At 45.9% G+C, this 13,470-nt stretch overlaps 1 protein-coding gene across 1 annotated transcript; it reads left to right on the forward strand.

The window, feature by feature from the left end:
- Positions 1 to 1,605: 1,605 nt before the first annotated feature.
- Positions 1,606 to 13,032, forward strand: LOC126019722 (carboxypeptidase A4-like). Its single transcript, XM_049781415.1, has 8 exons — positions 1,606 to 1,805; positions 3,422 to 3,526; positions 4,101 to 4,211; positions 5,231 to 5,321; positions 6,942 to 7,141; positions 7,921 to 7,980; positions 12,360 to 12,513; positions 12,845 to 13,032. The coding sequence occupies exons 1-8, from the start codon at positions 1,695 to 1,697 to the stop codon at positions 13,030 to 13,032; spliced, it is 1,020 nt and encodes a 339-aa protein (XP_049637372.1). The 5' UTR covers positions 1,606 to 1,694.
- The last annotated feature ends 438 nt before the right edge of the window (positions 13,033 to 13,470 follow it).

Raw genomic sequence — 13,470 nt, forward strand, 5'->3', positions numbered from 1 at the left:
TGAGGTGTGTGGCCATCTGGCCGACATCTCTCTCTGGTTCCCTGAGAGGCCTTTTGCTGTTGCTGTGTGGATCAGTGCCCCGTCTCCCTACTGCCTTGTTTATATTTAACTTTTTTTCTCACCACAGCTTTGAAGAACTCAGAGCTGACCACCATGTAAGGCCTCCTTGGTCTCTGGTGGGAATTTCACGTCAGTCTCTGCCATGATTTTTTCCAGATCTTTTGTGTGTGTGGTTGTGGTGACTGTTATTTTTGTTGGTTTCTGGGGTGAGTTTTCCCCAGAGGTTTGCAGTGTGAACTTGGTCCCTGTTGTCTGGACACTGCATGGCGTTTGAAGGTTTCTTGGTGATGCTCTTTCTTCTCATGCCTTTGGACAAAGCATCGGATATTTTGGCTTAATTTTTAGGGCCAGTAGTCAAAGTTTCCAGGCTTTTCTTTTTTTATTGTGTGTGGCTGAAGTTGCTAATTCCCAGTTCCCCGGTACCAGCTCCTCACTGAGTGTTGTGTCGTAGGCCCATCCTCCTTATTCCCGTTTCTACTCTGTTGGGTACCCAGAACAAATCTCTGGTACTGGAACTTTCTCTTTGGCCCTCCCTCCTCTTCATTCCTGGCACCTGAAATTTTGCTTTTTTTTTTTTTTTGGTTTTTGGGCCACACCCAGTGACGCTCAGGGGCTACTCCTGACTATGTGCTCAGAAATCGCTCCTGGCTTGGGGGCCCATATGGGACGCCAGGGGGACGAACCGTGGTTCATCCGAGGTTAGCGCTTGCAAGGCAGGTGCCTGCGCCACTGCTCCAGCCCCAATTTTGCTTCTTTTTGACTCTTGGACTGGACAGAGTGTCATTTTCATTGTATTTCATTGGGTTTGTCTCTCTCTCTTTGGGGTTGGTTTCTTGCTCTGCTCTGTCTGCCTTAATAACTGCAAGTCTGATAAGCCCCTTTAAGCTTGATTTTATTCTGTATTGATTGTACATTTTCCTCCTCTGTAAGCTCCTTTCAGTTTCCAGGTCTAAATATAAATTTGTTTCTTTTCCTCTTTTCACTCTCAAAAGGTTCGAACTACTAAGATGGATGAAGCCTATTTAAACGAAACCCTGTGGTCGTCGTTGTTGTTGAAAGCAAATGGAAGCATTTGTAACCATGACTCTCAGCTCTTGTTCTCTCAAAGCTTTTAGAGTAATCATTTCCAAAGTGGGGTGCCTGAACTGCAGGGGGGTAATAAGCAAGATGGGATGAAGGAAGAAATGATTACACCTTTTATTTGTATTTCGATGCATATATGTAGACATTCATTATTCATGGAACAGCTTTTATTTCTCCCCCCACCTTTTTTTGGTTAGTTTTACAATGTACACACACATGGAGATGGAGAAAGTGATCAGAAAGTTTGGAGGTCACTGTTTTTAAGAACATTCTAAATGAGATTGTGGGCATAGCAGCCTTGTATAAAAAAAAAAGCCATTGTTGGAGAAGTAGCCATACAATTTTTCTTCTAGTTTAGAAGATAGTGATTTTTGTAGACAAATTGTGTTGCACTTTGTCATTAGGTAGGCAATGCTTTAAGACTAAATGTCTCAGCTCATAATGATACCAACCGCAGGTAGAATAAATCATTAAGATCAACAAGATAAAGGTCACAGATACCTGACTAGAGCTGTATAAGAATTTTGAAAGGCCCCTTGCCTCCCTTTTTCATGCTTCAGATTTACCATGAGATGGACAGCATTGCTGAGGAATTTCCAGACTTGGCGAGCCGGGAGAAAATTGGGCATTCGTTTGAAAACCGATCCATGTACGTCCTCAAGGTGAGGAGTCACGCATGTCCAGGAACCTGACAGGGTTCAGGCACTCTGATTCTCGTGTTCAGAGTCTAGTCCTTAGGCTCTTGGGGAGGCAGCTTCTGTGGAACTTCCTTGGAGAATCATCTTCCTGAATCTGAATTTGATCAGGTCATGTACCTTGCTTTTCCCCTTGTAGGGGGAGTTAGAAGGAGCTCATCCCTCTCCAAGTCTTTTTTGGGTTTAGTTTTTGGTGTTTGATGGCAGTGCTCAGGGCTTACTCCTTTTTCTGAACTCAGTCAGGGCTCACTATTGGCAAGGCTTATAGAATCTTATGAGGTGGGCCCGGAGAGATAGCACAGCGGTGTTTGCCTTGCAAGCAGCCCATCCAGGACCAAAGGTGTTTGGTTCGAATCCCGGTGTCCCATATGGTCCCCCGTGCCTGCCAGGAGCTATTTCTGAGCAGACAGCCAGGAGTAACTCCTGAGCATGGCCGGGTGTGGCCCAAAAACAAAAACAAAAACAAAAACAATCTTATGAGGTGATGGGATCGTGGTCATGTGGGTCCTGTGCAAAGCACATGCTCTCTCCAGCCTTCTCACCAAGTCTTGACTGAAACTCTCAGATGGGTCATGGTTTTTTACTTGTTTGTTTTTGCCCTTATTTCTCCCTTCAGTCTTAGCAGGACCAATTGGGACAGGTCTATGATTTCTAGTCTGTGTTTATGGGTACACACTGAAATAATAATTAAGAGAACTCATTTTTAGGATTGAGGTCATTTAAAGCCCAGCCTAAAATCCTTGGCTGCACAGAAATTCCAGAAATTTCTAGCAGATTTGATTCTACATTGACAAAGGAGTTTGAGAATTTATGGCAGTGACCTAAGTTACACAAATAATTCAGCTGAATCAATAAAAAAAAAAAAAAACGCAAGTTAGAGAGACAAAACCGGGAACAAGGGGTGCTATTAAGGATTTGTGAAATTCTGAGCTTCCCACATCCCCCAAGAACCCAGGTTAGATGGATGGACCTATTACTGGCCGGAAGAGCTGTGCACTGAACTGGGGGCTCCAACACCCCCTGTCTATTTAGAACAGAAGTTTGCAGCCTTTTCACACCTGGTTTAGATTATTCATCAATTCTGGTGGAGCCCAAGCTTCATTAGCACCAAACTCTGACCCAAGAGACCCAACACTCAAAGACAGGAGCCAGAATTCATTTGATGCCACCTTCAAAGAGCTCTCATGAACCACCCCTTCTTCCTCACTTTAAAGTTAATTCTTTTTTTTTATTGTGTCCACCAGAACAGGCTAGTTTATATCCCTCATGTCCCTCATATCCCCTTTTGAGATCTGTTGCGAGACATACGATTATCTCTTATCTCACTGGCATTTTCATCCACAACAGCAGTTGTTTCGCCTGACCGTTTTGCTCGCAATCCTGGAGTGGGTTCAAGCTGCCCGGCTCTGCAGCGTAGAGCTGGCCAACCAATTTAGTTTCTGGTCATAGAGCAACCCGATAATAAATGTGCCCTCAGGAACATTTGGTCTCTGAATTACCTTAAATGGGTGAAATGAATAGGGGCGAGCTGGGCAGTGGTGAGGCGAGCTGATGGTCAATTTTGCTTCTTGTCCCTCCCACAGTTCAGCACTGGAGGAAATGGGCGCCGGCCTGCTGTGTGGTTGAATGCGGGCATCCATTCCCGGGAGTGGGTCTCTCAGGCCACCGCCATCTGGACTGCAAGGAAGGTCATATCGCCTGCTATTAGCCAAGGTTTTTGGTGGGTTTAGGGCCCCCCCGCAGCACCCCCCAGGAGGCTGGCATGAGGTGGAAGACATTGGAGGTTGGGAATATTTTCATATAGGAGCTGCTGAAGACCAGAGCTCCCTTGGATAAACCCTTGAACCGCAGAGGTGACCCCAAAATATGGCTCCCAATTTGTACTGGAAGACAGAACTTTCACCCCTTTTAAATACTCCAGACATGCAGGGAACCCTCTGGCTATGTTCATGTCCTTGTAGGCATCTTGCTTTCACCCAGCCCTGGGAGAGGTGGGGGTACTCTTGGGAGATCCTTATGCCCTACCCCTTGCATGGCATTCCAGTTCCTCCTAACTCCCATTTGGATGAAAAGATTGAAAAAAAATCAAGGCACACTTCAGCTTGTTCCCAGGTTTTAAAGTGTTCTAGGGTGTTACTGAGAAGTGAGTCTGCGGGAGGTAGGGAGGCTGCAGAAGGTTCTAGAATGTGGGGTGTAAGGTGAAGATCCATGGACTTAGGCCTACATGATGGTAGGGCTGACAACTTCATTGTATCTGCTTAGATTGTGTCTGATTACGACAAAGACCCAGTTATCACTTCCATCTTGAAGGAAATGGATATTTTCTTGCTGCCTGTGGCCAATCCTGATGGATATGTATATACACAAAACCGAGTGAGTTCAACTATATGGGCTGGGCATGATGTTAAGTTTTATGGAATTCCTTGCTTTGTTACTAAATTGTCATGACTTAGGTGAAACATGCCTGGTATGTGAATATCATTTTCCTAAGTGATCTCAAACTTGAAACCAAAGAATGTTTTTTGGTTAGAGTCTAACCAAATTTTTATCATAGATTTTGAACAATTCTCAACAATTACCAATGCTTGTTTCATTTCTTTTCCTCACACAACCTTTTCCCAGCATATTTTAATTAGTTAATGCATTTTAGTCAGTATCAGAGACTGAATACAAAGCCTTGTTTTTTTGTTTGTTTGTTTGTTTGGGTTTTTTTTTTTTGCATGTCTCATAGTCTGAATTGGACCTAAGGATTCTTTATTGAATGCCCTCTGACTCTGGTATTTCCTGCTCCATGGTGGTTAGATGGAGTTAATGGCACCTAGCCGACTTCCTTCAGCAGGAATCCAGTAGTTACTATACCCTTCCTTGGGCATTAGGGGTCATGGTGGCACCCACAGGCAGCTCATCACAATTTTTGGAGGGCTACATCTGGCAGTGCTCAGGAATTATTCCTGGTTCTGCACTGAGAAATTACTCCTGGTGGGCTTGGGGAACCATATGGGGCCAGGGATGAAACCCAGATTAACAGTGTGCAAGACAAATACCTTACCTGCTTTCCTATTGCTTGGGCTCCTTGTCCACTTTTATTAAAGCAAAAATGACTGGGGAAGGGGCAGTTTCAGAAGTGTCAGCACCTGGTTCTTACATTATGTTCCGGTCAAAGCACTTAGGCCTGTCCCACACTCAGAATGCCTTTTTGGGGACAGTAGGGTGAGGGTAACATGAGGCTATTCTAGAGGGGAGGTCTGGAGCCCTGAGGATCCTCCAGAACAGAGTGCCCCCTCTATTCCTGGCCCTGGGTGATCACCTCCATTGACCCATACAGGAAATCTTTGTTTCTATGGCACCTTCAGCAATTTCTTGATGTGATTATTTTCTCCCTGCCTTTTCAGAATCGAATGTGGAGGAAGACTCGTTCCCTGAATCCAGGCAGTTCCTGTGTTGGGGTTGATCCTAATAGGAACTGGAATGCTAGTTTCGCAGGTAGGTGGGGAGATGGTTTCTAGACCTGTTCCCCCTGAGTAAGCCCACAGAACTTGAGGTCTATTGAGCTTTACACCACAGCTAGAATTATTCATTCATTTCCTTAGAACTATGGGTAGTACTTTCTGCTTTCTGGGTCTCGAAAAATTGAGGGGGTGGGTCATTCTGGGGCCTTCCCAGGCCGAACCAAGGGATTATCTATACCTGGCTCTATGCTCAGGAATCACTCACATACATGGTGAATTACTTTACCCCTGTACAATTTCTCTAACCTGAGAATGTCTCATCGGTTCTCTGTCTTCAGAGACAGAATGCTCATCTTTGAAAAATGGTGCTATCAAACCCACAGGCTTTTTTATTCAGTGAACCCAGTGGATACCTTGTCTTCTCTTGGGCAAGCTACAGGGGCTCCTGGTGACAACTCTGCATCCTTGGAAAGCTGACACTCTAGCCATTTACCCCTAAACTGAGATCTAGAAACCTCAAACCTTTGAAGTCATGATAGAGAAAAGAAATCAGGGGACTGGGTTGAGACCTTCAGTTTCAAACAGCTCCATGATCGTGCCAGTGAGGAACCAAGTCCTCAATATTATCATATCGTTTTGTCCTTTGTAAGGAGTGAGTTTCAGTATGTGAAAGAACGTTGGAACTCAGAGGTTGTCTCAAGAACTCACTGTGGATGAGTTAGGGTCTAAAGTCACTCTTCAATTCCAAGTCTCTTTCTCCCTCTTTCATAGCTGTCCTGCTATTTTGTTTTTAATTGACTTATTGAGCTAGCATTAAAATGCTGCAGAAACTACTGGGAAAATAATGTGATTGTGGGAAAGGGGCTGAAACAAATGTGGGAAATGAGGGCATCTACGCGAAGACAGTGGTACCCACATGGGGCGTGGTTTACATCTCTCAGCTGAACTCATTGAGCTAGCTTATGAAGGAATACAAAAGGCAATATTTCTAACTCTGTGACAAATAATCAAGAGATTTTTTTAGCCACAACAATAGATTATTTTTGGCAGTGCTTGGCCATTAACATCTGAACCAAGAGAAAGAATCAACAGCAAAATAAATGGAGCCATTTTCATTATTAATTGGTACTCATATTAATTATCTAGATTACTTATTAATTGAAACTCATTGTCAAGTATGATGTTAATTATTTATGACAACTATTAGTGATACAATGCAGGGTCAACTCCATCCCTTTAGACACATCAACAGTTTTCCTGATCTGCTGTGGCTTTTCAGGCATCCCAATCTTCCCCTTCCATGCCCTTTCTATAAAACACATTGTTTTGGACCAGCAAGATAGTACAGGGCTGAGGAGGTTGCCCTGTGTGCAGCATACTCTGGTCAACCCCTGCATGTTTCTCTGAGCACAGAGCCAGGAGTAGCCCTTAAGTCCTTGCCTCCTCAACCCCCCCTAAACACACACACACACACACACAGAATGGATTGGTCTGGGGAATGTGGCCAGGATGAGGGGGTCCTCTCCAGTGAAACTACCCATGACCCCTTCCTTCTGCATCTTCCTCTTCTCTGATTGAATGCCCTGAATTTCTGTTTTCTTGGCTTGTGGGTGAATATTTCTCCTTTGGCTCCATCCCTCTTCTCCCACCCCAGGTAAGGGAGCCAGTGACAACCCCTGTTCTGAAATATACCACGGACCTCATGCCCATTCAGAGGTAGAAGTGAAATCAGTGGTTGACTTGATCCAGAAGCATGGCAACTTCAAATCCTTCATTGACCTGCACAGCTACTCCCAGCTGTTGATGTACCCCTATGGCTACACCTCCAAGAAGGCCTCTGATGCTGCTGAGCTGGTGAGTGAGGCTACCTTGCTCCCTCACCTTGGGTGCTTATGGCTTTCTGGGAAGTCTTCAGGAGCCTGTATCATTTCATTAGGACCCATATTTTTCCTAGCCTGGGAGGTGTGCGGGAAGAAGATGGTACCCATTTCTTTACTGTTGGCTTCTCAGAACCACCCCTTCCTGCTGCCTTTTCTTTTGTCCGGTCACTCTCCACACCTCCTGCAGATGTAGAATATTGGCCTCTGACCTCTAGTGGGCACTCTACATGGGGGCAGGGACACATCCTTCAAAGGCAGCCCCTGGATTTGCTGCTGCTCTGACCACACCAACTTATAGAAGATTTTTTTTTTCTGGTCTTCTCTCATGCTCGTGTACTTGGCAGTTCTTGCCTTCTACCAAGTTCAGAAGATGCCTTTACTAGATTGCTAATGGAGTTGGGGAGCAGTTCCCAGATCTTTAGGGAACTTGAACATGCTCTGCTAGTTGGAACAAGAACCTGGTGTACCTCTGCATTCTCTTTTACCTTTGCCTTCTGTCCTCAAGCTGAGGGGAAGATTGTTGTTGTTGTTGTTGTGGGTGTGGAGGGGAACAGGGGTAACCATGTGCTTCAGTATGGCCTGGCCTCAGCTTAGGAGGGGCTGGAAGGACAAGGAGCTCAACAAAAAGAGAATCAGGGGTGTGGTTTGAATCTTCTAAGTCATGGTAATATGGCAACACTGGGATGTAGATGGTAGGTGCTCCTCATCTCACTCTGCTGATGCCTTTTCTTATTTCTCTATCCCTATCCCCAGGACAAGGTGGCGAAGCGTGCAGCTAAAGCTCTGGCGTCCCTGTCAGGCACGGAGTACCAAGTGGGTCCCACCAGCACTACCGTCTGTGAGTAGTAGCTCCTGTGTTTCTTGGGTGCTTTGTAAGTGCTTGAGGGGAAATTTGAAGTGGAACAGGCCTGGGGCTATAGCAGGCTCCCTCTGATTGTTTTTGCTGTCAGTAATGGGTTGGATTTATGTCATGCCTGCGTGATAATGGCTGTTGCAGGCCCTCGACTTAGTCAACATCCCCGCTGCTCCCGTGCTATTTATCACGTGCTCGTGACAAGTTAAGCCCTGTTGGCCTGGTACAGTCTGTGTTCCTTATCTTCCAAATGATCCTGCCATCATTTATCAAAAATTCCTCAAGCCCATCGTTCTGCCTCCGGATTGGTGGACTGGAAAGGGCTGTAGGGGCTGGGGGAGACTTACCGACCTTTCCTGTCAGAAATAAACAAGCTCTGGGGCAGAGCAGTATGGGAACCGGGTCCATGGGGTGTTTCATCAGACTCTCCCCCCTCAAATCTGGCAGAATTCTAAACCTGAATGGTGTTTGTATATCTGGTTTCTGGGCACCACACACAATGATGCTCGGGACCTTTTCCTGGCTCAGTGCTCAAGGCACTGCTTGGAGTGCCAAACCAGTCAGTGACCAACCTGATTTTCCTGTGCAACAACCTCCAGAGCCATCTTCATCTATCCCTCAAGGCTTCATCTCTTTTCTTGATGAGGAAATGTCTCCTTGGATGGAGCACTTCCTTCTTTTCCTTCGGAAAACCTTCCAGTTCCCTTTAATTTAAAGATGGTCGAGAAGAGTTTGATAATGCTACATGGTTCTAGCTTTCTAGAAGGGAAATAGAACACATTATTCCAATCCCCCATTGAAGCTAGCACCTTATTCCCCCCTTTCTGTGTCTCCTCTCTGAGTAGTTTTGCAGCAGTGGATCTGCCTCAGTGTCCCTTCAGCCCTACTGTCCTTCCCTTCTTCACCCATATTTCCAGTAAGCTATTCTCTGTTTCCTGCTTCACTGCCTTTTGCTTTCCCCTGGTCTCCTTCTCCTGGGACTGCTTCCTGCATCTCTCTCTACTCTGATCTCAGCCTTCTTGTCTGTCTCCACATACTCTCCCCACCCACCATGGAGCAGTTAGTGTGATGTTGGCATTTATGTTGCTAATTGCAGAAACAATCCTATTAATTATTCATGCTTTATTGTTATTACTTGTGTTCAATGGTAACTCCTTGGAGAGCAAGCACACCCAGAGAGTTTTACCTCTCTCTGCTTAATTAGTCAGAACTGAGGCAGGACCAAAGAGAGCTCAAGGGGCTTACTAGGAGTCCTCTGAGCCATCAGAATCCTGGCTTTTGGGTTAAGCACCCACTGTAGAGAATGGCCCTATCCTCCAGCATCAAATACATCTTTCTTCCCCTTGGAAACCCTGTCCAAATCTAAAGGAACTCCTCTGATTCTCCCGACAGATGTGGAAGAAATGCTCCTGAATGGTGTGCATGAGATAATAAAAATGTCCTATGTGGGGCTGGAGTGATAGCACAGTGGTAGGGCATTTGCCTTGCATGTTGCTGATCCGGGACGGACCTAGGTTTGATTCCCAGCATACCATATGGTCCCTGAGCCTGCTAGGAGCAATTTCTAAGAGCAAAACCCAGAGTAACCCCTGAGCACCACCGGGTGTGGCCCCCAAATAAATAAATTAAAAAAAAATCCTATGTTAGGGTCACTGAGATTATGACCCTACTATAGTGTAGGAGCCCTGGGTTTGATACTTGGTGTTTCAGAGTCCCCCAGCACCATTGGGAGGACTGACTCTCAAACACTGAATCAGGCATAGCATACCCCCATCTCCAGCATTGCTGGGAGTGGTCCAAAAAAATCAATGTACCCTTAAGCAATTTCCTCCATTGTTCAAGATACAGCCTAGCATCTTCTGTATTTCTTATGAGCTTGTATTCCTGGCTTGAGGAAAATACAGTCTGGCCTTGAGCTCTGTAGGATCTAGCATGTACTTTGTAAAGAGCCTGAGTTGTTCCTTCGAGTACTGGACCTCTTCTGAGATTAGCCCTTTTGGGGATGGAAATGACTCTAAAATGGATTTCACACTCCCTTGCCTCCCTAAGCCAACATAATGGAGAGTCTAGCATACCTTTCTTCCTGACTGATGGGCCTGGGGGGTGGGTAGGGCACTTGTCCTGTCCTACTGGCCTTCTGGGCCATGCTGGACTCTCCCAGCCCTGCCCTCAATGCCTCAGCCTTTTGCCTCCCCATTCTTTGCTCTGCAGTGTTCCCATGTCTGTTCCTCTGCTCTGAATGGACTGCTTGCAACCTCACCTGCCTTTAGCAGCCCTTTTTCCTTCTCATCTCGAATGCTGAATTATGAAGGGATTGAACACCAGCTCTTTGGATTGAGAAAGCAGGCGCAGTGAGGATATTTTGTGATTTTTTTTTTTTAAATTTAGTCCTGAAAATGTGTTAAGCTCCTCCATGTCCATCAGCAGAGTGCTAGTAAAAAACATGACTGGTACATGTGGACAGGTAAAGTTATTGGACTAGTCTGCTGATGTTAATGGAAAAAATACAGTGTGCAGAAGGGTTTAGTTGTAGGTTTGGTTTTTGTTTTTGGGCCACACCCGATGACGCTCAGGGGTTACTCCTGGCTATGCGCTCAGAAATCACTCCTGGCTTGGGGGACCATATGGGACGCCGGGGGATCAAACCACGGTCCCATCCTAGGCTAGCGCGGGTAAGGCAGACACCTTACTGATTGCGCCACCACTTCGGCCCCCTAGAAGTTTTTATTTGTGTTACAAAATCAAAATAAAAAGTGGGCTGGGGAGATAGTGCTGGGGACTGAGCACATGTGTGGCATACACCAGGTCCCAGGTTTGATTCCTGGCCTCACATAGCCTCATGAACATAGCTGGGGAGGGTCTCCCCAAAAGAGTAGGTAGATTTTGTGCAGGGACCCAAATATATGAATTTACTCATTTCAATTATTCCAACAGAAGCTCTCTGGATTCCTTTCTGAACTTAAAATGTTTCCTAAAACACTTGAACTTGCCACATACAGATGTTCTCTAGAAAGGTTGTTTCATGGGCATTTTCTCAGGATCATGAAAGGTGAGAAGAGCCTGTTCTGAGCACCTGGGCAAAATATAATTGTTAGAAAAGATTCTGAATCGGGATCTGGGGTGATTGTACAGGGCACTTGCCTTGCATATAGCTGACACAGGTTAAATCCTAAGCATTCTATAGGGTCCAGCCGACTAGGTGTAATTTTTGAACACAGAGCCAGGAGTACTGCTGGTGTGGCCTAAAATACCTTCTCTCCTCTCTTCAAAAAATAAAAACAAAACAAAACAAAACCAAAAAAAAAATTCAAAAACCCAAACAAACCTCAGAAACAATAGGAACACTAAAAAATCCCCATTCTCCTTTAAAAGATAGGGGATATATCAAATAGACTACAAGTCGATTGAAGGAAACTCGGGCAATAGAGTACAGAGTCCTGGAGCTATTTCAGTTACAGCCTGGAGCTGGAGAGATGAGAGTACAGCAAGTGGAAGAGCACTTTACTGGTCAGGGTTCCATCCTGATATTACATGCTCACCTGAGCCCCAACAGGAGTGATCTCTGAGCACAGAGCCAGGAGTAAACCCTGGAATAAACTCCCAAAAAAATAATTTCCAACCTGACCATTTTCCACCTCTATTTTTGAACAGAATTTTGACCCTCACTCAAAATGGTAAAATGCAATATGTTTAATATATTTTTGTTCAAATTAGATGCTTTTGTGTGAGTGTTTGTCTGTTTTGGCAAGTCACTGCGTGGTGTGGCTCTCTGACTCTCACAGTTTAAAATTTTGGCTCTTTGTGTCGAACTTGTTCGCCACCCCTGTTCTAGATAAATCTCTCTGCCAGTTCTGGCATTTCTCACCTATGAAACAAAGACAATATTCTCTACCTCGCTGCATTCTTTCAAAAGTTAAGGGAAATCATAAATATAAAGATCCAGGATAATGATTGGCTCTGAGTAGATATTCAGTCAATGATAGTCCCTTGCCCACATCACCCTTTTATTCTGCGGTATCACTGACACTTGCACTTTGAGCCCACTGCAGTGTGCATGGAGTTTGGAAAGCAGAACAGGCTTTGCCCCAGCCTTTTGGCACAAGCAGGTCTCTGGGGTGCTGCTTAAGTTTTCTCTGTGTATACATGATCTTTTGCAATATCAAAAAGAATCCTAAAATGTAGCTGCTTAAAGAAGCAAACAGTTGTTTTCTCACAGTTTCTGTGGGGTCAGGAATTCCAGAGCAGCTTAGCAGGGTAGCTCCGGTCCTCTGGGGAGGCTGCCATGCATGAGGGTCAAAAAAGGCCTTGAGTGGGCTAGTGTGTCTGCTTTCCCTCCGAGCTCACTAAGGCCCTGGCCGCCCATGTGGAGGCCCTGCAGGGTGGGCTGGAGCTGGCTTCCTGCCCTCCAGCCAACTTTCCCAGGACCAGAGAGCAAGAAAGAACAAGGCAGGAAACATGGCCTCTTTGCTGGCCTGGCCCTGAAGGTTCCCCAGGTCAGCCCTCTCACTGTGTATAGAGGGAACCCCACCAGGATGTGGTTGTCAGGGGGTCTCTCTTGCAGTCTGCCCCTGTGAAGTCCCTCACTGAAGATTGGGTTTAAGGGAAGCTGTATTATGAGCTGGTGGGACAGGAAGGGCAAAAGCTCCTGGTTTGAGGTCTGTAGATGCTATGGATTGGGCCCATGGCTCAATGTATTCGCTCTGAGGATCGTGGACAATACTAGGACTCTCCACAGAACCACAGGCAAGCTGTGCTCTCCTGGCTTCGTGCCATCTGATCCCAAATGTCAGTGGGCTTCAGAGGATCCTCTGTTCTGCCTTCCAGATCCAGCGAGCGGGAGCAGCATTGACTGGGCATATGATCAGGGCATCAAGTACGCCTTCACTTTTGAACTGCGAGATACAGGGCACTACGGCTTCCTTCTGCCAGCCAACCAGATCATCCCCACGGCAGAGGAGACCTGGCTGGGGCTGAAGGTCATCCTGGAACATGTCCGGGACAACCTCTATTAGAGGCGATCACTGAGACAACTTTTTGAGATCATTTCTTCTATGGAATCAGAGTCCTTTGACTTGGGCTTCATCCTGGAAGGTCCTTACTTTTGGCGCTACCTTTCTGTGAAGTACTTTTGCCAAAACTTCCCACCTTTCTGCTGTCTGGCTGAGCCCATTTTTGGCCTTTCCTTCTACCCTGCTGCTTGGACAGGCTGATGCCTTCCTGGGTGCTGCCTCCATTTTAGGTTTAGAACACAAGGGCATTTGAGGTAGTCCTTTATCTCATCCAGTTAGTGCCTCCGGACACTGCTCTTCTCTGAGTCCCATCTCAGGGAAGACCCACAACTTCCTCCCATTAATCTCTTTTCTTCTCAGATTTTCCCATTGGAAAAATAAATCCTGGAAAATCAACAGGGGTAGGGGGTGTCAGCACCCTGCTTGGTTTTGTGTTTATTT

Source organism: Suncus etruscus, chromosome 1 (assembly GCF_024139225.1).
Source record: "Suncus etruscus isolate mSunEtr1 chromosome 1, mSunEtr1.pri.cur, whole genome shotgun sequence".
NCBI classification, from domain to species: Eukaryota; Metazoa; Chordata; class Mammalia; order Eulipotyphla; family Soricidae; genus Suncus; species Suncus etruscus.